Here is a 23,621-nt window from a genome sequence, read left to right on the forward strand (position 1 = left end):
AATTGGGATTGTTCAGATTTCCTTACATACTAAAGAAGTCTGTATTCAATGTCTAAAACACACTGGGCTGCACAGTGAGAACATGCATTATTCAACGTTAGAAAGTATATACAACGCTAAATTCAGAATTGGTTCAAGCTTTTTTTAATACGTTAATTATGGTTAGCATGGAGCAGGAATATCGCTCTTCACATGCTGTTCCCAACGCAACTCCGTACGACAACGGACAACAACCCAAAAATAATGGTCAACGACACATAATGGGTGTGATTTTTGTTGTTTAGTATCGCCTTTATTTCCTGTCCTTCGTGTCGCTAAACTAGCAAAAAACTGATTACATTCATGTGGTTTTGCCTGTCACGTGGCGTAGGTAAACGTTTTAGTATGGTTGCGATGTGGGGTTGATAACGGATTGTTGTGGCTGAGTTGGTGCCTGTAATCTCCACGTGACAGTATGGAACAACCTGTAGCAGTTCTGCTTGTTGTTTTTGTCATATACGTGTATATGAGTTATATGGTGAACAACTTGTTCGAGCTGTAATTGTGGTTATGGCAATAGGTCAATGGCCTTATGTAGCTGTAGTTGCCGTTACCACGCTCTGCAGGATAATCCCATAAACATTTTAAAAGGTAGTAGCTGGAACATTAAGATATCCAATTGCTGGTCAAACCACGACGCACATGTATGATCTGCCACTGACAGAAAAATAATTGGATGGTAAGTATGTCTCCAAGGCAGATAGCTGTGGTAATATGAATGTAGAGAAATGATAAATGAAACTTAATATGAGTCCTTATTAAATATTAGTAAAGGTCAACAGAGAGAATTTAACCGATGAGATTTCCAGCCATCAACACTGATAGGAAGGCGTCATAAATATGTTAGGTGCATATATCTCCAGGACATGCCTTAGTTGTTAGATATAAAACTTCCACCAAGAGGTAAACGAAATGCTGCTGCAATCTTGGGATTGAAAGGGCAATTTGTACATTCACTCATTATACTTGATGTCTTAGTGACAATAAGCGGTGGACGGCTCTGGTGAGATCGTCAATAACTTCCCAAATGTCGGAAGTTTATGCCAGGGACACTCACATTTCCTCCATTTTATATGAAATCTTCTTGAGTATTGTTCTTGACAACAACCAAATAAAGAAATAAACGAACTGAAACAAATGGTTGCTAATATATAGGTCAATGACTATTGTTTTCGTCATTTTACCCCATGGCCATGAACAGAAACTCAACAACAACAGCGACAACGCCCAACAAAAACGCAGTACATAAAATGTATCGTCTATTGACGTCATATATTATTAGAAACCATTCCTGAAACGGGTGTTGGGAGACCTATTGAAACATCACACCGCTTACCTAAAAGTGAAATTGTCCGAATGCGAACATAATTAGTGGGAGTAGAGCGAGAAATGAAAAGAAAGAGAAAAACATGGCACAACTGTTGAAGGAAATCAGTGGTAACGCTAAGGTAACTTATTAAAAGAAAGTTATTTTGTGATTTATGATTGCCTCCAAAAAATGAGCCATACCAGCAGCTGTATATATCCTTGAATCCAAACCGTTGGAGAAGCAAAATGAAATATAATTATAGTTTAACACATAAACTCATTCTGTGAGCTGAGGAAAGATTTAACGACGCGAGTACAAAAGTTTTCCACACGCTTACGTTATTCACGAGGGTTTACAAAACAGCAATGCAGTTTTCGCTTTCTTCTCATTTGTTACGGTTGAAGATGTGCAACAGGTAATGTGTAATTCCAGAAGTGACTTGTCTCACAGCGATTGGCAGTATGCAAACCCTTGCCTGTAGCATAGCCCTGCGTAAACCAGGAGTTAAATTAAAGGAAACCAACCATGCGTCTATTTGAATACTCAGATTACAATAAGCTTCGGATTATGCAAGTCTACTGATATAATTTGTGCAGAACTGAAACAAATGCACCTTCATCACGTGGATATGTTCTTCGTAAGTCTTCTATTTACGAATTTTAGTAAGTGTTTTTTGCCGGCATCTCCGCATCAATTACATTGGTCAGTGTGTAAAAATCGTCAACATGTGGCACATTGTCTCTGCTAAGATGTTGGCCCGGAAGAAGTAAAGACGTTACCTTGTCAGCATCCATCGTGTAGAAGAGAACACATTAACTGTTGTCGCATGACCTGGTACTAGGGACACATTGTCCGTGCAACATTCTAGTTTAAACAAATGTGCACAAAAATGTTAGCATGGGCGATGGTTTTTTTTTTTTTGCCGACTTGTAAGATCCATTGAAGATGATTATCTCGTCTTAACCGCTTTTGTGTAAACGCCTGCGCGCCGGTCGGAAACTCAAGCCCCGGGCTTTAAGTGTTGACTTGATCTCATACCGGAAAACCTCATCGATTCGAAAAGATGCGGGCGACCAGGACTTGTGTGGCGTGCTGGAATCCCTCTCGATGGCAGCTCCCCACCACCGAACTGTTCTATACACGATGCCTTTAAGTGAACCTTCTGACATTTTCCTGTGGCTTGTTTCTCTGACATCGACACAGCTGGCAAATCCGATAACCAAGTTAATTTATACAACTTCCTGCAGCAGTTTTCAGTTTCAGAGGTACATTTATATAGATAGGCTAATGACAAGAGACAAATACACCGAGACAAGAATATAATAAAAAGAAATGGATAGAAATAAATCAAACGCACAAGTCTGTATAATGATGCTTAACTAACTTTACAAGCTTCCAAAACAAAACTCACAACCCAAAATCGATGAATTTTGCTCAACTCTCAGTCAGTTTGGTTTAAAGTGTCGGTTGGGCCTTTATTGCCCTAAATACAATTTAACGTAACGAAGGCGACATATAATCATTGTCAGCAGAAAGAGACAAATCTGTTAACTGTTACTGCATCAATTTTTGGCACTTCTACGTGTGTATGGTTTGACGTGTTTACGGGCATTGTAGTTAAAACCACAAGACAGAGGTGAAATACTTATTACAAGAAAAATTGAAAAAGTAAGAAAAAAAGAGAATGTCACATGTTTCAATTTGTTATAACTAATTTTTTTGGGATTGGTGTTTTACGCCGTACTCAAGAATATTGTTATAACTAATTGTTCACTGTTTGATTTACCCTCACAAGAAGTGGGCTAGGTATTCATTAGCTCTGAATCAGCTCTGAAATTGTCAGTCTAGTGATAACAACCTGCCGTCACGAGACAGGCAAAAACTCAAACACCATTTCGTTCTTTATTACAGAAATATACGGCAAGAAAGAAGGTAGCTAAAATAATTCAACAGCTCATCTCGATAATAACTTTATATGTGTTCGTTGGTTTTTTAGTCTGTAGCAATGAAGTGAACAACATTCACATATATGAATAAGCCGTGTAGTAGGATATGTTGCTTACGACAAAGGATAAAGAACAATATCCCCTTCATTGTGTTCTTGTGTTACCGAATATCTTACACACATTTCCTTTGTGATTTAATGCTAAAACAGTCGATATCGTCGCACTTCCATAGAAGACACTACTAAGCCTGTACACCTTTCTGGCACATTATGAAAAACTTACTGACTGGGCGCAAAGTACTGAAATTCACGATTTGGGGAGAAATACATTTCTATATGAACAGACCTGAAAAACAGTATAATAAAGAAATATATCATTATTTGGTCTTCTAAGTTGGAGTTTGCAAAAAATAGCGTTTTTCTTTCTTTACCTATACAATAACTAAATGCACAGAATTAACTGATATTTATATACTACCTCTGAATTAGTGTTAATGTAAAGGCATACAGAATCGAGGCTAATCGGCTGATAGTGGGCATGGGGTTTCATGGAATAAATCCTTCAGCTTAGGTCAAGCTTGCGCAAATCTGTCATACCTAAAATTCAGCCTAGGGTGGGCATAGCCTAGACCAAACCAGCCAGTCAGAAACGAACCGGTGTCCCTTTAACTTTACATTTTTCGCATTTTTGCTTTGTGAGAATGTTGCTTTATTCAGGTATACATGCATATCTATAAGGGAACATATTTTTCGTAAGACCAGTGATGAAGTTAAATGGGTTTTTGAAATAATAAGCTTTGGTATGGCAGACCGGGTATGAAGACCGACATATCACGGTTAATGCCATATTCGTCCGCACCATAGCTCGAGTCGGCTGTTGCCTCTTGCGAGTATTTTGAACCACCCATTTGATTACCTTGCTCATTAGAGAGCTCAGGCCTAACGCAATGGCAGCTGCCACAAGTGTGCAAGGCAGACAATCTGATAGCTTTAATATCTGGCCTGTGATATTTGCTTGTTTGGTATTGCAATAAATGTATTTGTGTCATGCACGAATATTTTTCATTCTGGGATAGTTGTTGCTACTGTTTTCTTTTCTGTTAACAGGGGTGAGCTAGGTTCAGTGACAAGATGCACGACTTCAACCACAAGGAGTGGTCTGAATCCTGACCTTTTAAGATGGATCCTAGATTTTCTCGCTCTCACTGTTTCTCAGGACTTGGTGTCAATGAGAGGTCGACGGCGCTCAAGTGGCCTTTTGTACAGTGTTACAACGATACGTTCAGCTGTCTTCCACCAAGTTCACATCAGGATGACACAAAAGGGGGGTTCGATTGCTGATGACACGCCCGTTAGTTTCATCTGGCAATCAAACAATGAATAAATATATGAAAGTTGGATGTTTTTCAAAGTCTCAACATCAAGTGACTTGAGTATTACGACAGTCGATTAATGTTGAGACTTTCAAAAAAGTCAAAGCAGAATAAACGACTCTCGTATTCGCGCTTAAATCGAAGTGAATCAGTCGTAGAAACCGTTGCTGAATGTCAAGCATTTGAGAAGTGAAAAGACTTAGCAAAGAGAGGGTATTCTGCTTTTGGTGGGAAACGACAATGAAAAATGGTGGGACAGATGCTTAATTTATTTAAGTGTTGTTGCAGGCAATTTCACTTACATATACCGTCCAGTTTTATGGGTGGGGGAAACCAGAGCACACAGAATAAACCACTGCCCTTTGGCAATTTATTGGCGAAGGTTTCCTCGTATAAATTACGCCATACTGGTGGAAGACAAACGGTCAGGAGCAAATCCCATGTAACACCACGCAAGAACGAGGCGTGCATCGCTGCTTTCCACTAAACTGCCCCAAGAACTATGCAAGCAGGGGAATTTGTGATTCCTTCTGACATGTAGTCCATCGTGATCTCAATCTTTTGTTGGTATTAGCTCTGTTTTGTGATAGTGTTTATTACTACATATGTTCCTATCTTATGGACACGCAGAAAATCACACCAGTATGGTTGGTGTGTTAAATTCGTCACCGGTAATGCAGATGTATTTCCCTAATGTCAGAGATGAAAATATCAATAATGACATTGCTGTTGCTGATTGCTGTTTTTTCTCTCTCTACATGATACCTATTTTCTGTTTCATGAAGTCATCACACTGAGGCGATATTATTGCAGACTCGCTTGTGTGCCTGAGCACACACCATTCTCCATGGGATGCAGTGGTTCGTTGAATTCCGGAGCCCGTCAGAACATGTCTGTCTCCCGCTATTCATAGGATTGCTATCAAATGTATATATTCTATGTAATTACAAAAATAGATAATAATCTTGATTAACGCGTTGTACCGATACACTTGGCTTTTAGATACCATTTAAAGTCAAATTTTCGAAATTAAAGACCGCCACTGAAATGTTTTACGCGAACTTCATTAAATTCATTCTTTAAGTAGTCTTAATCTTCATTAATGACGACTCTTGAGCTTGACTGATGAGATAGGTTTTGCGATTAACCAACACTAGACTTGGATATCTTTAGGCAAAACGCACCGAAATGTGTAACAGAGATCAATATATAGAAAGATGCGTCAAACAGCGATTACCAAACCCACGACGAAATGTGGTCAGATAATATACATCTATGTCCATTACGCCTTTCTTTTATGAAAACTTTAAACTTGCAGACTCATATGTATTATGTGATTAGTACTTTATGACATTCTCGGGAAAACCAAATACTTGTGAAACCATATCTGGAAACACACACCTCTCATCTTTGTCTTTCAAAGTTAAAATGTGCACGATGTGTTCAAAATCTACATAAAATAAAACATGGCGCCAAAATCATTTAGTTGGACATTACCCAGTCTATTCGCAGAGGTGCATTGTTTTTTCTTCTTTAGGTGAGACAAAAAGTCATAAACAACACTCTGCTGATAGGTCAGTCGGTCAGTCTGTGCATCGGTCGGTTGGTCAGATTATTGACATCTTTAAATATGAGCCGTTTACTCATAGAGTAAACAAGAAGCCTGGGCGTAAGACGACATCGATTGTTTCCGGAACACAACAGCTATTGTGAATTGGCTACAAATGAGACTCACGATAGATTGGGACCAGAATCGCAGTGGTGGGGGTGCTCTTTTATCAACTGCACTCTGCAGAAATACCGATAATTTGGGGTTCGACAATATCACTGCATCGTTGGGCGTTACATCATCTCATGTCAAGAATGTAACCAGAGTATCGGAATACTTACCACGTAAGTTTAAATTTAATTATGCATTGTTCTCCAATGATACCCGATATTTTAATTTATACAGGCAAGTAGATAGCACACGGATTATCATAGACAAAGAAGACTTCCCAGCTGGGACTTAATCGTTTCTAGCGGGACTAGATACAAATTGTTAAAATGAAACACCTGACTATGCGAATTAATATGGTTGTGGTGTTCCGCCTCTTTGTGCACATCTGTCAATCATCGCATAAATACCCCTTGTAGTAGATCTACTGCCAATGCCTTTAACATGACAATCATCCGGGAAGTACTACCTGAAGTACACCTACTGTCAATGCCGTTAATATGGCAATCATCCTGTAAGTACTGCCTGAAGTACACCTACTGTCAATGCCGTTAATGTAGCAATCATCCTGTAAGTACTCCCTGAAGTACACCTACTGTCAATGCCGTTAATGTAGCAATCATCCTGTAAGTACTCCCTGAAGTACATCTACTGTTAATGCCGTTAATGTAGCAATCATCCTGTAAGTACTCCCTGAAGTACATCTACTGTCAATGCCGTTAATGTAGCAATCATCCTGTAAGTACTCCCTGAAGTACATCTACTGCCAATGCCGTTAATGTAGCAATCATCCTGTAAGTACTCCCTGAAGTACACCTACTGTCAATGCCGTTAATGTAGTAATCATCCTGTAAGTACTGCTTGAAGTACACCTACCGTCAATGCCGTTGTTTATGTTCGTGCCAATGCTGACAGTATTGTAGCCACGCACGCTTTTTCAGAAGATATGGTAGGACATTCTTTCCACCATCTGCAGCGTTGCCTCTGTTTTAACAGTGTTACAGCTAGCATACGAGTCTCATTAGCCTCTATTAGTAATACTACAATGTTAGTATTATTGGGCACCAAACTCGATGGCATCAAGTTTTCCTGTAATAATAGGTACCCCTCACGTCATAAATGTACCTGCTACAAGACTCTTCAGTCGTTACCTGTTGCAATGTAAAGGCGGTTTTCTAATTTGTCTCGGTTAGTTCTGAAGAAGATCCTAAAATAATGAGAGTATTGCAATCAGCGACCTAAATGACACTCTAGAGGGTTGCGTTGTCAGGTGCAGATGATAATACTAGGGAAAGAAAAGCACGTGTCCATGTGCTAGGTCGGCTAATTGGCTGGCGTTATACATTATTAATGTATTAAACTCCATGTCCGTTGCTCATGAATAGCTGAGAGCCAGGATACGTTTTTCTCAGTGGTTTGTCTTGAGAGGCGCTGGGTTCGGATTCGGGTCTTCCTCTTTTCGCCCGGCAGTTGGCTTTACGCAGCTACAACGTATTCTATTAAGTATTCATTCCATTCGTTGGGAAGCTGATTAACGCGGGGTTTGGTGTGCCCTTGTCGTGTTTCCTTGACCCTCAGGATAGACTCATTAGGGCGGGGGTGTGGAGCTCAAATCACAATTAACTAACATCTTGCAGGCTGCGATACCAGGTTGTGCGTGTATCCAAACGGCATGGACAAAATCTTCAATGTCACAGTCACTTTGCCCTGACGTTTGTGTAAAGCTCTTCATTTGGAAAACTCTCTCATGCAAACTACGTTCAACAAGCCTATAAATAATAACGAACAATGGTTACCTTCCCTTGTCTCTCTCTTTGCCTGTCGTGTTAGAATAGCAGGGGGCCCTTTTATTTCCTCATTTAACAAAGCACACGTAGGATTACGTATACCTAATTCCCATGGCAACACAATGCAAGTTTACGTTTGTCTTAGGAAATGGTATCCTGTCCTACAGCTTTGGACACTTAAGAAGCTCTCTGTTTTATACTATGACTTGCGAAGCTTTTGGAAACCATTTTGTCACAAGGCAACGTAAACTTCAATCGCCAACTTAGTGTTTGTGATTTTTATAGACCACCATTGTGTGAATATGAAGTTTGTTAAACACATAATGTACGGCGTAAAACACCAATGAAATAAATAAATACATAACGTCGTTTGCAAGGCATTAATACTGATGTCTAATGATAATTCAGATCATGTATGCTGTTGAAGGCAGAAAATATAACTGTCGACTGATATATGTACAAAATCTTTTAATTTCCAGACAGATTGGTTCAAGCATATTTTTCATGGTAAAACGTGTATGATAGTCCAGTTTCACTGGCCAGGCCTCCATGGTCCTGTAACATAAGGGTGTGGACCGAGCATCGAATGTACTGATGAGACTTTATGTTTTCAGCCTCATTTATGTGGGACGATTAGAGACATATTTAACTATTCAAACTTGGAATGATATTCTTAGCTTGTCCTGCGAGTAAATATTTAATACTGTAACAAATTGATAAAATTTTCTAAAAGAACAAGTAGATAAAGAAGCATCTAGACTCTTTGGCTAGCTTTAGCACATCGTTTCAAAGCTGTATTTTGTTGTCTAATGTATACAGTGTTCTCCGTCGTTCTGTTCGTAAATGCAATAGAGAACAATGTTTCGTCCGAAGTTAAGATTTAAGGTTGTTTTTCTTTTTAACTTTCTATTAAAATGCACACTGTGGGGCTGGTAGGAAAGAGGCCTTTTTATTTTGCTTTATATTACTTACGTCTGCAAAATCATTAACCTGTATATACGTTTGAAGTCAAATATGCTGTAACAAGAGACAGATAGGCAATAACACTGTGCTCCAAAGTCCTTCATTTATTCATTTACAGTTAAAAATAAATCGATTTTTAGAATCAAGTGAGAACGTAACTTAATACAACAATGATCCCACAACACAGAAATGTCAAAAAGCAATGTATGGTAAGAACATTTCTACACACCATGATCATAAAACAAAATTAACAACAAAACAAACTTAAATCGTCCGACATATTTCTCAACAAATTTTAATCAGGATAGGGCTTAGGTTTCATACGTCTATAACTATGTAGCTGGATTGTTCAAAAATATATTCATAGCCTCTGCATGAAACTATCAAATGAAACAATACATACGAGATAGGAGCAATGTTCTATCAACTGGTTATTACAAATGGGCTTGCCCAGGGTGCCCTGTAATATCTATAAACTGCTACAAAAGCTGCAGGTCATTTTAATTTGGATACGATGAAACCTGTCTTTGATCTATGAAATATGTTTTAATCAAGTCTGTCAGATATTTCTTGTTCTTCTTTATTAAATTAAAAACCTCTAGGCTCATCTGGGGACGTTTGGGCTTCATCGACATCATGCGAACAATATTGTTAAAAGCCAGAAGACAAGACTTTACTTGCCAGGCCTGTGAAAACATGTGACGACTGTATCCAGATTCTATCTGCCATTCCCTGGGGTGATAGGTGGATGGAATCTGGTGGGTCCTTGGAGGCAATGCAGACGCTAGCACGTGGCCCTGTCCAGTATTTCTGCCACAGTCCAAGATATTACAGATGTTTATCGAAGTCCCCAGTGTGGTTGGAATTGCTGGGTGCACTAAAAGACAGACGACGACGCCAAGATGGTCACACGCTCTTATAGTGTCATTAATTATTTCATCATCTAATTGAATTGATGGCGAGACGTGACGAGAAACTTTACACATCTGTAGCCGACGAAGCGTTATCTGAAGCATAGTTACTGACGAATGGAGCCGGTGATGATCAGATACCTATCAGGAGTAGTTTGTTCACGGACTGATGATAGTTGGTTGCTGTTTTGAAGATTTCAGAGAGGCAGGAGGGATTAGTCAGATGCCGAGTCGATAAAGTCACCGTAGTCTTCATGGATCAGGACCCAGGAGCGCCATTTTGTCCTCGCCTGTGTCCTTGCATGTCTTTTCGGGGAAATAAAAGTCAAAATTAAAAACTTATCACACCAGTGTACTTTGAGTTCAGAAGATTGGCATGGATATTTAATCGACAAGATTACATAATAAATCCCACGACTCTCCAGATTCATTAGGTCAGATTCTGAAAAACGCCAGAAATCAATGGCTTTATAACGCTATTGTGACTGAAAGTAATGAAATATTACTCCACACTTAATAAAATGTGTACACCCAGGGATTTTACAGAGTTGACTTCTGCCACGCTTCACAGAAGGTAAATACTTATATATGATATTGATTAAATTGATCATAAACACACCGACGAGTGGATAATCAGTGTATTATTACTCTAGTGACGGTGGCAACGTTTCCGTCATAAATCTGATTGGTTCAGACATTTATCTCCATGGTGTATCTCACGTCAGTGAAATTCTACATTGTCAGCCAGGCTTGAAGCGTTAATTTATTAAATAGTTACTTTATCATGTTGTCGGAAGCTGTGTGTTAATGTTTTGTTAAGTCTTTTTAAGACACACCACTGAAACACGACGTACAAAAACGTGAAAGGCTTACATCTTTAATAATTCAACGGCAGAAAATCACATATTTTGTTTTGTGTGATCCGAGGAGAGGGGGACTCTTTGAGTACTGATGCATGAGACTGCAAGTCACAGAGAAATCTGAACTGAATATTATCTTAACTATGCACTAACATTGTGTAAATTCTCACTAGTGCTAAGAACCATTTTCGCCTACAGCTCACAACCTTCAAAAAAAAACCGTCACACCCACTACGCACACCAACGTCTCTCCAGAATAAAGAAAAGTTATAAACAAAATGAAAGACACGCCGCGGCGGAAGTGCGAATTGAGGTCAAGATTTTAGCACGAAGCTCACTGATCTATGAGTATGGACGGTTCTAAAAACTGCATGACTCCACGATTTATGTGAGTAGTTCGAACAGAAAGCTCCATGATTTATGTGAGTCGTTCGAACAGAAAGCTCCATGGTTTATGTGAGTGGTTCGAACAGAAAGCCCCATGATTGATGTGAGTGGTTCGAACAGAAAGCCCCATGGTTTATGTGAGTGGTTCGAACAGAAAGCCCCATGATTTATGTGAGTGGTTCGAACAGAAAGCTCCATGGTTTATGTGAGTGGTTCGAACAGAAAGCCCCATGATTTATGTGAGTGGTTCGAACAGAAAGCCCCATGGTTTATGTGAGTGGTTCGAACAGAAAGCCCCATGATTTATGTGAGTGGTTCGAACAGAAAGCTCCATGATTTATGTGAGTAGTTCGAACAGAAAGCTCCATGATTTATGTGAGTGGTTCGAACAGAAAGCTTGCACGAAGAAATAACAAGAGCGAGAACAAGCCCCAGCCTGTGCAAAGTGCGAACCCACCGTCTTATTGTCAAATCTCCGGGAGTTTATGGGAGCTCCAATAAACGAATGATACTGAGTCATTTTTGGAGGCACGGCCAACTCTTAGTTGAAATGAAGAAGACAAATATTTTTATTTGCCGAGATCGATGCATATTCTGACACATTTTGTTCCATATGGTCGACATTATTATTATTATTTTATGACGGCACTAGTCTGACATATTTCCTATTTCTGCGACTGAGTGTTTTGGGGGAGAGTGCAGCGAAGACACAGTTCTCTGTACAGAAAGTAGACTAGACAATTAGGAGTCAAATAATTCAAAGCGACCTTATTGATAAAGCCTCGGTGCTTTTTGATCAGCCCAGACGGTACATTGTACCACCGCACATTTATACTGAGAAAATCTGCTTTGCACCGGGACCAAAATGCTACGTAGGCTGTGAATTACTAATTGTAATGAAAATGTGATTATTGTGTTTATAGCTGATTATAATGGTGTTGTAGTGAATGTACTCAAATGGGTCAAGGCTATGAACAAATTCCACTCTGGAAACGTATACCACTCCATAAGTGGGCGTTGTTTTCAAGTTACGACTACGAACTTGTGTTTTGTGACGGGACGTGATTTCGTTATAACACCTTTAAATAGACAACGAAATAGACAATGGTACAATGATTTTAGGGATTATGCTGGTTTGTATGTCCATTATCGATAGTGTGCAGGGTTAAATATAGTTATTAGTGGCTCGAGCAAAAGAACGGCAAATAAAAAAGATCATAATCAAGTCGGAAGGTGAAGATAACTTCAAAATAGAAGTCAAATACACCCAATTACTAACGCCTTGTTTGGGCAGGTTTTATAATGGTTTCCCCTAAAGTCAAAAGAAGTAAATCCGAAAAAACGAATTACACACATGTATGTAGTGTGAAACACAAAATAATTCGGCTCTGTCATCACAACAAACTGTTAAAATAACCCGTTTTGACACTGATCCAGGATATTGTGAATGCTAACCTAATTTTCGTTATTAATGTATTGCTTCCTGGCTATTGTTATATATTTTTGTTCCTCAATGTTAATGTCGTAATGTATATACTAATATCGGAATGGCTATTTGTTTCTTTGTGTTAAACTTTCTCCCCTGATGTTTAACGGGTGGACATTTTTGGTGATAATCTGAAAATTGTACTTTTGTTGTACTTGTCTAAAAAATACAACATTCACGACAGATGAGTGTATCTCACCGTCTGCCTTTATCTTCTTGATCCAGGAACCTTGTATGTGCTGCTGGCGAGGTAAAGCACAATTTGAGAGTCGTACAAGTTTGTGTACTAGAATATAAGATCTAACCACACATCACTTAGCGTTGACTGCAGAAATCAACCATTACATTTATGCGTCGGAACAGACATTCGTATACCAGCCGTCAACCTATATGGACGTTCCGGGTCCATAGTCGCAATTACTTATCCCTTTTATTTTACGAATACAACTGACTGATTTCGAGCATTTGTTTAGGGAATTCAGAAATGCGGCAACCTTTATGGATTTCTAACCATAATTCCTACGCAGGTCAGATTTTGATACACGGCTCTGGTTTTGTTTAAACTCAGTAAGACGAGATGGACATTCAGTAATCAACTGTCTGCTTCCGGAGGTAGGTCACTGTCTGGGATCAACTGCTTTGTCGCCATACATGGACTCAACGGCTCAGCAGATGATGTGATTACAGGAGCGTGGATGTCATTTCATCCAGAAATTCGTGGGACAGGTGTCACCTGACAATACCTGAGTGAGAAGAAACTACAGACAAGTGTTTTTTTTTTATCGTATGACATGAAATGATAAAGTCAAATAAAAGCAGATTTCTCCCAGTTCGGTCATAGCGTCCTGTAATTCAATGGTAACATAAGTAATCTGTGCTCATGAAAGGTGTTGAAACTATTTAATCGCCTTTTCGTTTGGGAAATGCTTTTGGTACATGTGGCTTGTGCAAACTCCGCAGGTGATTGTACTCAAACAGAATCGCTAGCTTCCTACCCCTGCCCCTAGCAGAGAGCCAAGTATTATGAAGTACAAATGTTTATAGTTTGTTTACTTCTAACAGCGGATTAATATCCGTTCAATCCAATCTCTATTATATCCAGATAGCATTCACAGTTGAAGTGAAGCTGAAGTAATTCAATTTAAACTGTCAAAGATTACCTAGCTATATGATTATGTGTTGCATTTTCATTACATTGATATACGAACTGTCTAAAAGCAGCTTAAAGATTTTTGAAGATTGTTAATAGAACCATTGCTCTTTGTTGTCACAGAGATTAGTATTTTGTGCAATTTTTCAACAAAACTCAGCAATTTTACACATCCAGTTTGTCCCAGAGTGATATACCTTACGTTTCACCCACAATCTATTTGTGCACAATTCCCGTACACCTAAGCGCCTTCTCCAATTACTCACCATATATACATTTCAGGACAACATGTGTTAAATTACAGTGACTTCACCATAGGCCATAAACATGTGCGTGCTCGTCAACATCATTTGCTCGTACAAAATGCCTGACTCAGCTGGTCTTTCTATACTGGATATTTATTTCAAAACTATTATCGCTATTATTTCAGCATGGTCTAAATAATTACCATGCCTAAATTATCAGCCTGGCTCAAAATCGGCAAAAGATGCTCCTAAAATTTGTTAAGCGGGTCGCATTATACTTTTTTCGAACTTTCCAATCATTTTAACACTATCAATAGTACAAGCCCCAGTCTGATATTTACCGAAAGACAATAATTTGAGCTGTTCTTAGTAAACGCAGAAAATTTGATTTGATAAGCAAGTATGGATTTGTTTTCCTTCTAACCTCCGATATGGCCTCTTCCATCCCAGAATGCTCAAGACATGAAGTCAGCCATGGATTAATTGTTATTATTTTAATGGCTAATTTATGTTCCTCAACAAAAGACTTGGTGGATGACGTGTATGATTTCAGTCTGTACAGACCGCCGTAAGTGGGAGTTGCTTATGATTGGCTGACAATCTCTGAGCGATACCTTCTCGGTGTGCCTCTACTTTGATAAGCCACCTGCCGACACTAAGTATAGCTACACTGGCCTCATTAAATGGGCTACCTAAAAACTTGGTGACAAAAAAAAACCAACTTGTGCTCTAAAACAACAGTAAAAACAGCACACGACAGTAAATCAAGAACGTGCGTCTTTTCTTCGTCCCACGCTATTCTCAGCCTTCTTAACGTTTGTGAACCAATACATGAATTTCATGAGTGCGCAATGCTAGAGTGGAGCGTAATACTGAACCCATTGACACATGTTGCAGATATGACTGAGCGATATGTCGTTATGGCCAAGTGAAAATGCCCGTTTCACTTTGACATGTGTTATCTGATCCAAACTACATTATACATGTAACCTCCCTGTAACAAGCAAAACCGCGCGGAACTTGTGCCACACTGGTAAGGGCCAGCTCAGCTTGTCTACACCAAATTCTATACTTAAACAAAAAACACTCCAGTATAATCCCATATTCTCGACAACAACCTCACGACAGTTTGAGTCAAATCTTGTAATCAGAACATTCGAACGTGTTTGAAGTGTGTTGCTATTTAAGAGAGATCACATAATGAACATCTCTGCTATGGTCAGTTATACATTAGATAAATGACATATATGTTCAGGACGATGGCAATACTAACAACTATTACTACAGGTGGCACTGAAATGAAAAATGTACACCGAATGTGACGACCGCAACTAGAGCCACAACGGCATTTAAAAACACTAACTAACATGGCGCTGCCATTGTCAGCCACACGTTGGGAAAATGGAATTGGTATTATCTTTGCTCATTATAGTTGACGTTTTTCACATTCCGTGGTGACAGATCGAAACTGGCGATAAGCACATCTGTGATTACTAAGAAATCACAGGTACATGTACGTAGGTTAACAACTGATAACACTCCGATTGGAGCTGATTTGTTCACGACGTAAAGCTACATACAGCAACATTAGAAGTCTACATTAGCGCCCCATAGGAGAATCGACGATAATTCAGGGCAATGCATCGTGATTAGGCTGACGTTTGACGGAAGCCATGCCCATCTGTAAGGTCGTAAGGGTCCCCTCCCGTCCACTTTGAACACGCAGCTCATCTTAAACGTTGATCAGACCACGCGTCTGACACGACACAGACGTTCGTTTCTTGAAGATGGGCTTCGGCTGGCAATAAAGACTTTATAGGAGTAACTTCTACACAAATGCAATAAAAATCTCGAGGCAAAATCGCAATAAACCGGTTGTATTTTGGCTTTATGTGTACAGTTTCCAGGACGGGTGTTTTTGTAATAACGACATTTCTCATATTTCTATTTACTAAAAGACTGTGGAGCAAACCGCTTCCTTAAAACAGCATTGGCGCGAGAGAAACTGTGAACCAACAGCTATAAAGAACGACAGACGATGTCTGAAAGAACAGAAAAGATTAAGCAGAGCCGATAATTACGACATTAAATACAGAGGATTTTAAAGCATCAAGCTCCTGGAACATTCTATTTCCAGAGGCATTAAAATAAGCAGGGCTTTTCGAGACTTTTTTAATAGCATCCAATACACACAAGGGTTGTAATGTGCATACACCGGTATACACTTTATAGCAAAGGGATCAAAATTCAGCCATAAATTTCTCTGTAATATGTACCGCTACAAAACAGACTATCCGCCACGATGTCGCCGAACCATGGTTCAGGGGTGCGGAGTGAGATTTTACTTCGGATTAGACGTAGTTCTTTAACGATATAATATTCCGAAAGATCGATAAACTAAATCTACCTTTCTCGTCCTTCATCACTGTTCGTCATACATTATGTCTCGTCCTTCATCACTGTTCGTCATACATTATGTCTCCTCCTTCATCACTGTTCCTCAACATTATGTTAATGCCCATATGGAAAGCCATGGCTGACGATGGGAAAAGCTGGTCGTTTTGCCAAAAATGTCCTATCTTCAATCAAACTGGTGTAAACGTCAATTTGAAACGTTAACTTCAAAAAAAATGTGCTTGATCACCCCATTGTCCTGCTACAGTATTATGGCTGCCCTAAGTGCGCTATTAAATATTTAACTAATTTTCATTTTTACATATATACATATTTGTTTCAGAGCAGTCTCTGACTTCGTAGCTGGAATTGACGTTACTGGGGATACAGTTTAAATTGTCAACAATGGTAAATCTCATTTTAGGCTTCTCACAAAATTTCCTGTTCCTAAAGGTTTATGGAAAATTGTTCACCTTGTCTCTGAACAAACGATTGTGTTTGTAGAACTGATTATGGACATGTCATGCACACGATTAGATTACATCATCGACTGTGGACATTCCACGCATGGGTACTATTTGTGCGTGTAACCGTCTACGCCTTGGGCCTTGTACTTGTAGGTATATATAGCAGCAGACATTTCACGCACAAATTTTTTTATACAACTGATGAAGGCTCAATGAACACGATTTGTGTGTGTGATTGACTTGGCCTGTAGGCTTTGGTGCGTGTATATGACAGCAGACATTTCACGTGCAAGATTTCTCCTGTACTACTGATTACGCTCATTTTATGTACACGATTTGTGTATGTGATTTGTGTATGTGTAAATTTCATGTTAACCTTTGTATGACTGGACAAGCAGGTGTACACGAACTGTCAACACATATGGTGTCAGAATCAGTGCCATGTATAAAGCTCAATACAGGACGAGAGTGTGCATACATACATATGGTGTCAGGATCTGTGTCATGTAAGCGAGTTCATACAGGCTGTTACCATTTGGTGTCCTGTAAACGGGTGCATAGATACTGTCAATATATGGTGTCAGAATCTGCCATGTTAGCGAGTGCATACAAATTGTCAACATACTGTGTCAGAATCAGTGTCTTTATATAGTTCAGTGCTCGACAAGAGAGTGCACACAAATTGTCAACATTTGGTGTGAGAACCAGTGCTTGTATACAGCTCAATACAGGACAAGCAAGTACATTTAAACTCTCGACATATGGTGTCAGGGTCTGTGCAATGTAAGCGAATGCGTACAAAATTTCAACATATGATGTTAGAATCTGTGTCCTGTAACCGAGTGCATGCAGACTGTCAACATGTGATATCAGAATATCGTACAAATTGTCAACATGTGGTGTCAGAATCAATGGATTGTGTACAGCTCAATGCTGGACAGGCGAGTGCATACAAACTGTCCAAATACGCCGAAAAGCATTTTCGAAGAAGTTTGGAATTATAGGTGTGTCTGTGCGTCAGATTTGTAATCATCGTTGCTCCCTTAAGATCATCTTTCAACGGTTGTACTTTAACAGCCATGATGAAAGGCCGTTTCCTCTTTATCACCAGCACACTTTCCACCACAACAAGTGAGGGCAAATCCTTCAGTGAACCTCATGGACGAGTAAACAGCTCCATAAAATCTGACCACTGTAACTTGCGTAACAATGCCATACCTGACGGAAAGATGTAAACCATGTTTGCCATTTTCGATGAATGTTTCATATTTTTTCTTCGGCTCGATGTTTATCCAAGCGATATGGATAATGTCATGGCTAAAATGGTAGCAGTATGCCGCTGTCTGTTTAATGTATTTATAAATGGTTGCTGTAGTTTCTTTATCATGTGATTGCAACAGCTGTTAAAGTTTGTTGAAGTTTTTAAAAGTCTTTGATATATAAGATATGTTTCCCCATCTGCTTGTGCAATCTAACTACTGTATCTAAAACATTTAATGTAGGGGTAAAACAGTTTCAATCGTTTACTACAATCAAAGGTAACAAATGAACACTTTCCGGAATACTCTCTTAAGAAATATCCCCTTCGAAATTTAAAATAGACGAAAGAGGAAAAGACAAATTTACCTGAGGTTTGTTTTCTAGGTTTTTTCACAATGTGGGTTTGCTATTAAGCTTGGCGTCCTTGACAGTTGTTTTACTGCGATGACACCAGTTACTCTGGCTTTGCTACTTCGTTCTTGCCTACAAGACTTTTGTCTTTCTCTATGAATAAAGCTACATTTTGAGATTTATCAGGTATTTAAATTAATAGCTAGAGTGGATTACAGATATCATAATTCCCATCTTTCAATACCTTACTACATATTAGACAAATGTCCTTACGAAACGCCGGGAAGGAAACATGATTTTAGTGGTGTACAGTAGGTCATGAACACGACAAAAATAGTCTTTAAATCAGTACATCAAGAGAGATGTTAGACTGTACTAAGCCTTTAGTCGGTCAGTATCGAATTAAGCGCACTTTTACATTTGTTACATTCCCACTGTATGTAGAATGTGTATGTGGTACGTAGTCATTTGTTATTGAAGATACAATACAATGACTACTCCTATTAGGTAGTAAGTTAAGGTTTTGCAGATGTTTAATACGAAAAGGTATTCCATTCATAGCAGAGAAATGCTATATATATATTCACAGGGTTATTAATTTAGTCGTGACGAAGAAACGATTGTTACCAGGTGGGGAATTATGTGGACTACAGCGGATCATGAGGGATCGATACCCTAATCAAGTTACAGCAAGAGAGCTGCCGCGGACTCGGAATCAACAGGGTCATATAGCAGGATTAGGGCGATTAGCAACGAGGAGAGATCTATTGTTATAACAACAAGTTGTCCGCGGATTAGTAGAGATTATAAATCGTACTTACCTCACTTAAATAAGATACACACTCTCAGCAATACCGGGAGAGCTTAGACTGAGCCTGTGAAAATAAAATTGATAAATTGGCGTATGGAAAAGCACGATCATGTCAACACAAGGGCTGCAAATTGGAGCAGAAAATCAAGTGGAGGTCAATCGTGTTGGGCCCGATAATAGTTAAATCAAGAAGCAGCTGCGACTTATAATCGTAGGATATAATCCCAAACATAAACGGACCAGCTAGAGGCACCGTGATAAGATTACCGGCTATACCGTCAGTTCATCTGCTACACTGCCTGATGGACAATATTGACTTTGTTCAATGCGGTATTAATTCCCCCTCATCTGGGATCAGGCGAGGCATTAAGTGTGCTCAAATCTAAATTACGTGTTTTTTGTTTCCACATTTTTCATCTAGTTTGGACAAGAAATTAAAGTCGCTCATGACACAATCAATAAAACAAGGATGTGAAATTTGAAATTAGGGTAACAATATTCTTGTCGTGTCCAAAAACTTGTCCTGTACTTTGGAAACACATTATATAGGATAGCATTTTAACAACTCTTACATTTAGCCCAGGGATGTTTAAAAATGAAAATACGTACATTATTCATTGGCATAACGTTTTTATGTTATTATTTAACTATACTTAAGCACTGTTCCCAGGTTATTATATGCTAAAATAAATGGAAAAGATCAACAAATTTTTAACAATTGCTAAGGGCTCAGTCGACTAGATTGGAGTAGACATTTCAATTCACATTAAGTTACCGTTAGTACCAGTTAAACATATGTTTTCTGACTAGCAATCTTACTGATTACGGATATTTTTATATCTGTCGGATGGTTCCTAAAGCGCCATCGTGTTAGTTTACACCGTGGAAATCGCAATTACAATGGACAGACTTTGTGTGCAGTTTTATCCAGGTGGGTCCTGAATAAGACGAAAGATGTTTCCATTCCAGCCAATGACTGATATGGTTTCGCATTCAGTGCCAATCAGGGTGCATTTTTGTGGTGAAAATTTTAGGAATAATTTTCCATACAGGACTTGACAGTCTCAAAACTTATGAAAATTACATACATTTAGTCCAAATTCCAAACTACGCAAATTGTCCCGATGGACGGAATTCAGTTAAATACTGATTTACAGCCAGCGTGGGGAAGCAACCGTCGGAAATTATTTTTATGCTACTTTACAGTTTTTCCAATTAAACAAAAATGTAACAAAACTTAAAAATGTCATCACAGTTTCTTTGCTATCCAACTGAGCTATTAAATGTCCCAGGAAAGTGTGTATGGTATCAACATGAATGACAACAGCCCGTAATACAAAATAGCTGGGCAAAGAAAGCGAGCGTAGATTGGTTGATAACCTTGACGGTAACTAACTAAGGGAACTATTATTAGTTTGATAAATAATATATAGCATCAAGCGTATAACACACTAGAATCATCTTTTTTTTATAATATATTGTAATTCGAAGAAAGTTAATATAAACAGAAAGTCTACTGACAGATTACGGGGCAATGGTGACTTTCTCTTCCTACCCAATAGCGATCCCGTTTTATACTCTAACACAGTTTTATCATTCCTCATTTCAAACCCTCACACCTGTCAGTATATTATTATTAGCATTACTGTGTATTATGTTACCATGTTAGTCAGGGTAGTTTACATTATTAAGGTGTATGGCTTCACTCACCTCAACAGCTCTTTCTAAATAATACACGACTTCGTCGGATAGAACTGGACACATATCTTTGCCGGATGACCGTTTTCCCCAGCCAGGTCGTCTTTTGTCTAACTCTGACAGAAAGTTCTCCGATCTTTTGCCCCAGCCAGGTCGTCGTTTATCGAGGTCAGAATCGCGTTTTCCCCACCCTGGTCGACGTTTGAAAATAGACTCAGCCAGGGCGTCTGCTCTCTTGCCCCAGCCTGGACGCCGTTTGTTAAGTTCCTCAGACAGAGATTGTGTCAGCATTCTCTTACCCCACCCTGGTCGCCGTTTTTCCATCTCTTCTGAGTCGGACATCATAGGGTCCCTTTTACCCCAGCCAGGTCGCCTTTTGTCCATACTATCCTCGAAAGACTCGGAATTAAAACGTTTGCCCCAACCCGGTCTCCTCTTGTCCAAGCTGTCTTCTTCTGGTAAATCGGTTTGAAAATATCTCTTTCCCCATCCAGGACTGCGTTTGTCTAACGAATCAGACACTTCCTCCGATGCAGTGCCTAACATACCATTGTCCCGCTTTCCCCATCCCGGTCTCCGCTTGTCCACGTCCACTTCTGTCCCTTCGGATTTTGATAAGACCACAGCCACAAACCAAAGTCCAAAAAGGAGAAATCTCTGATGATGCATTATTCTTTGGCGGTATAAAGTTTTTCAGTGTTCCTTCTTCGGCAGTTGCCGGTTCAAGTAAGCGATGGTGTAGGACCGCGGGCCCGGGAGTTACGACTCGAATGAGATGGAAGCAAGTGACACAAGCCAATATAAAGCCCAAGGTAATTAAATATTTCCCGACGTCACCACGAACAGTTTCTATATGTGATTTTTTTTCAAAACCTGGAGCCTTTCAAAAGCATTGTGGCCTCAGATTCTCATGCTGATGGGAAGTGGGGCAAAGACAGCACACACGGTTACCGCAATCCCGTGGGCGTTTTGAAGCCGAGGTGGAAGTGTACAAGCTTTATCTGTCAATTGACATTGTCCAAAGAGGCCTGCGATAGGTCGACCAAGGAAACGTCATAACTGAGAATACATAATTATCAGTGAGCCCGGACGGATCGACTACTACGGGACCAATTATTTCGAGGCGACAATGCGAGAGCTTGGAGCGCAAGCTTAACGTACAACTATGAGTGCCGGTAAAACAGAATGAGGAATGTCAATCAATCTCAGTAGCTTACAAAACAGGTTTATATATCCGTCATCTACTGGCAGTTGACAGCTACCTGGATAAGATCGGATTTCAGTGAAGTTAGACTCTTACTTATTAATCCTTGACTTATGGCATGCTATCTAGTAGCAAAGGAACAAACCTGTTTAAGGAGCATAGTTTGCCATATTATCCCCCTACATGAATATATGAACTCAGCGATGTCGTGATGCTTTAGAGTTAGTCGGTGATAGATATCGCCGAGTTAGTGATCAGGCAATGGAGTGAGCGCTGATTCACGGCGTGGTACCAGGCAATTATTCACGCATTCAAGAATACTTTACATCTGATGAGCGGTCTATACTTGTTCCATGATGGACAGGGACGTAGGGAAGTGTATATCCAGCAACACTTTCTTCGCTGTGGGCACCTGTTACTCGCTCCTAGCTAGCATTTATTTGTTTTGATTTCATCGGAGATGAAAATGGTAATTTCGCACGGCACACTTCGGCTAGGGTTTGTCAATGGCGTTTAAGAATCTACTGTACATTTTTGGGGCTCCGGGAAAGGTCACGATTTTATCCAAAACATTCTCATCAACTGAAAAAGCGTGTTACTACAGTAGGGAGCCAGATTGGACCAAGGGATGGCAATCTCCGGGAAGCATAAATTCTCTCATTGGGAAAACTGTAACTAATCCTATCAAAAAGCTACGCTGCTTATAAAACAAAACAAAAACTGAAAAAATTTTCTGTGAAGCTTCGCTGAAATAAAATACTTCAATTAACTAGTACACGTCGTGATGAAAACAAGTTTAATATGAAATACTACAGCATAGAGGATAAAATCAGAACAGTCACTATAGCGTGATAAATGGCAAATGGTCACATGCAACCGGAGAAATATGGCCTCTTGCCAGTTTACCTCAATTAGAGTGTAATCTATTGAGACTTGGCCCCACGTCCATAGAGCAATGTAAGACTACAATTTATGACTCACTGTCAACCAGAGAATTTTAATACGGCCGCTCTTGTATAACGGAATACATTGTCTGTAATGGCATTTAGGACCACGATTTAACATTTCTCTGAAGTGTTAAGGTTATAAAATATACAAAACAATTCGTAATCTTAGTAAAGAAATGTGTTATGTTGAACTACAGTGGAGACATTGTAAAGAGAAACTACACAACTGAAACACTGGTGAATTGTACAGTTTGATTTATTTATTTATTTATTTATTTGATTGGTGTTTTACGCCGTACTCAAGAATATTTCACTTA

At 39.4% G+C, this 23,621-nt stretch overlaps 1 protein-coding gene across 2 annotated transcripts in view; it reads right to left on the minus strand.

The window, feature by feature from the left end:
- The window catches only part of LOC135468555 (APGW-amide-related neuropeptide-like), a 43,193-nt gene extending 21,227 nt beyond the window's left edge, over positions 1 to 21,966 (minus strand). The window contains exons 1-3 of one of the 2 annotated variants that reach the window (XM_064746873.1): positions 21,166 to 21,966; positions 19,466 to 19,519; positions 8,756 to 10,350 (exon numbers count right to left, since the gene is read on the minus strand). In XM_064746873.1, the coding sequence (XP_064602943.1) occupies positions 19,490 to 19,519; positions 21,166 to 21,822 (687 nt within the window). In that variant the 5' untranslated portion in view covers positions 21,823 to 21,966 and the 3' untranslated portion in view covers positions 8,756 to 10,350; positions 19,466 to 19,489. Of the gene's footprint in view, positions 1 to 8,755; positions 10,351 to 19,465; positions 19,520 to 21,165 lie in introns of those variants that run through there. The other variant, XM_064746874.1, reaches the window with a different exon arrangement.
- Positions 21,967 to 23,621: the final 1,655 nt, after the last annotated feature.

Source organism: Liolophura sinensis, chromosome 6, assembly GCF_032854445.1.
Source record: "Liolophura sinensis isolate JHLJ2023 chromosome 6, CUHK_Ljap_v2, whole genome shotgun sequence".
Lineage (NCBI taxonomy): Eukaryota > Metazoa > Mollusca > Polyplacophora > Chitonida > Chitonidae > Liolophura > Liolophura sinensis.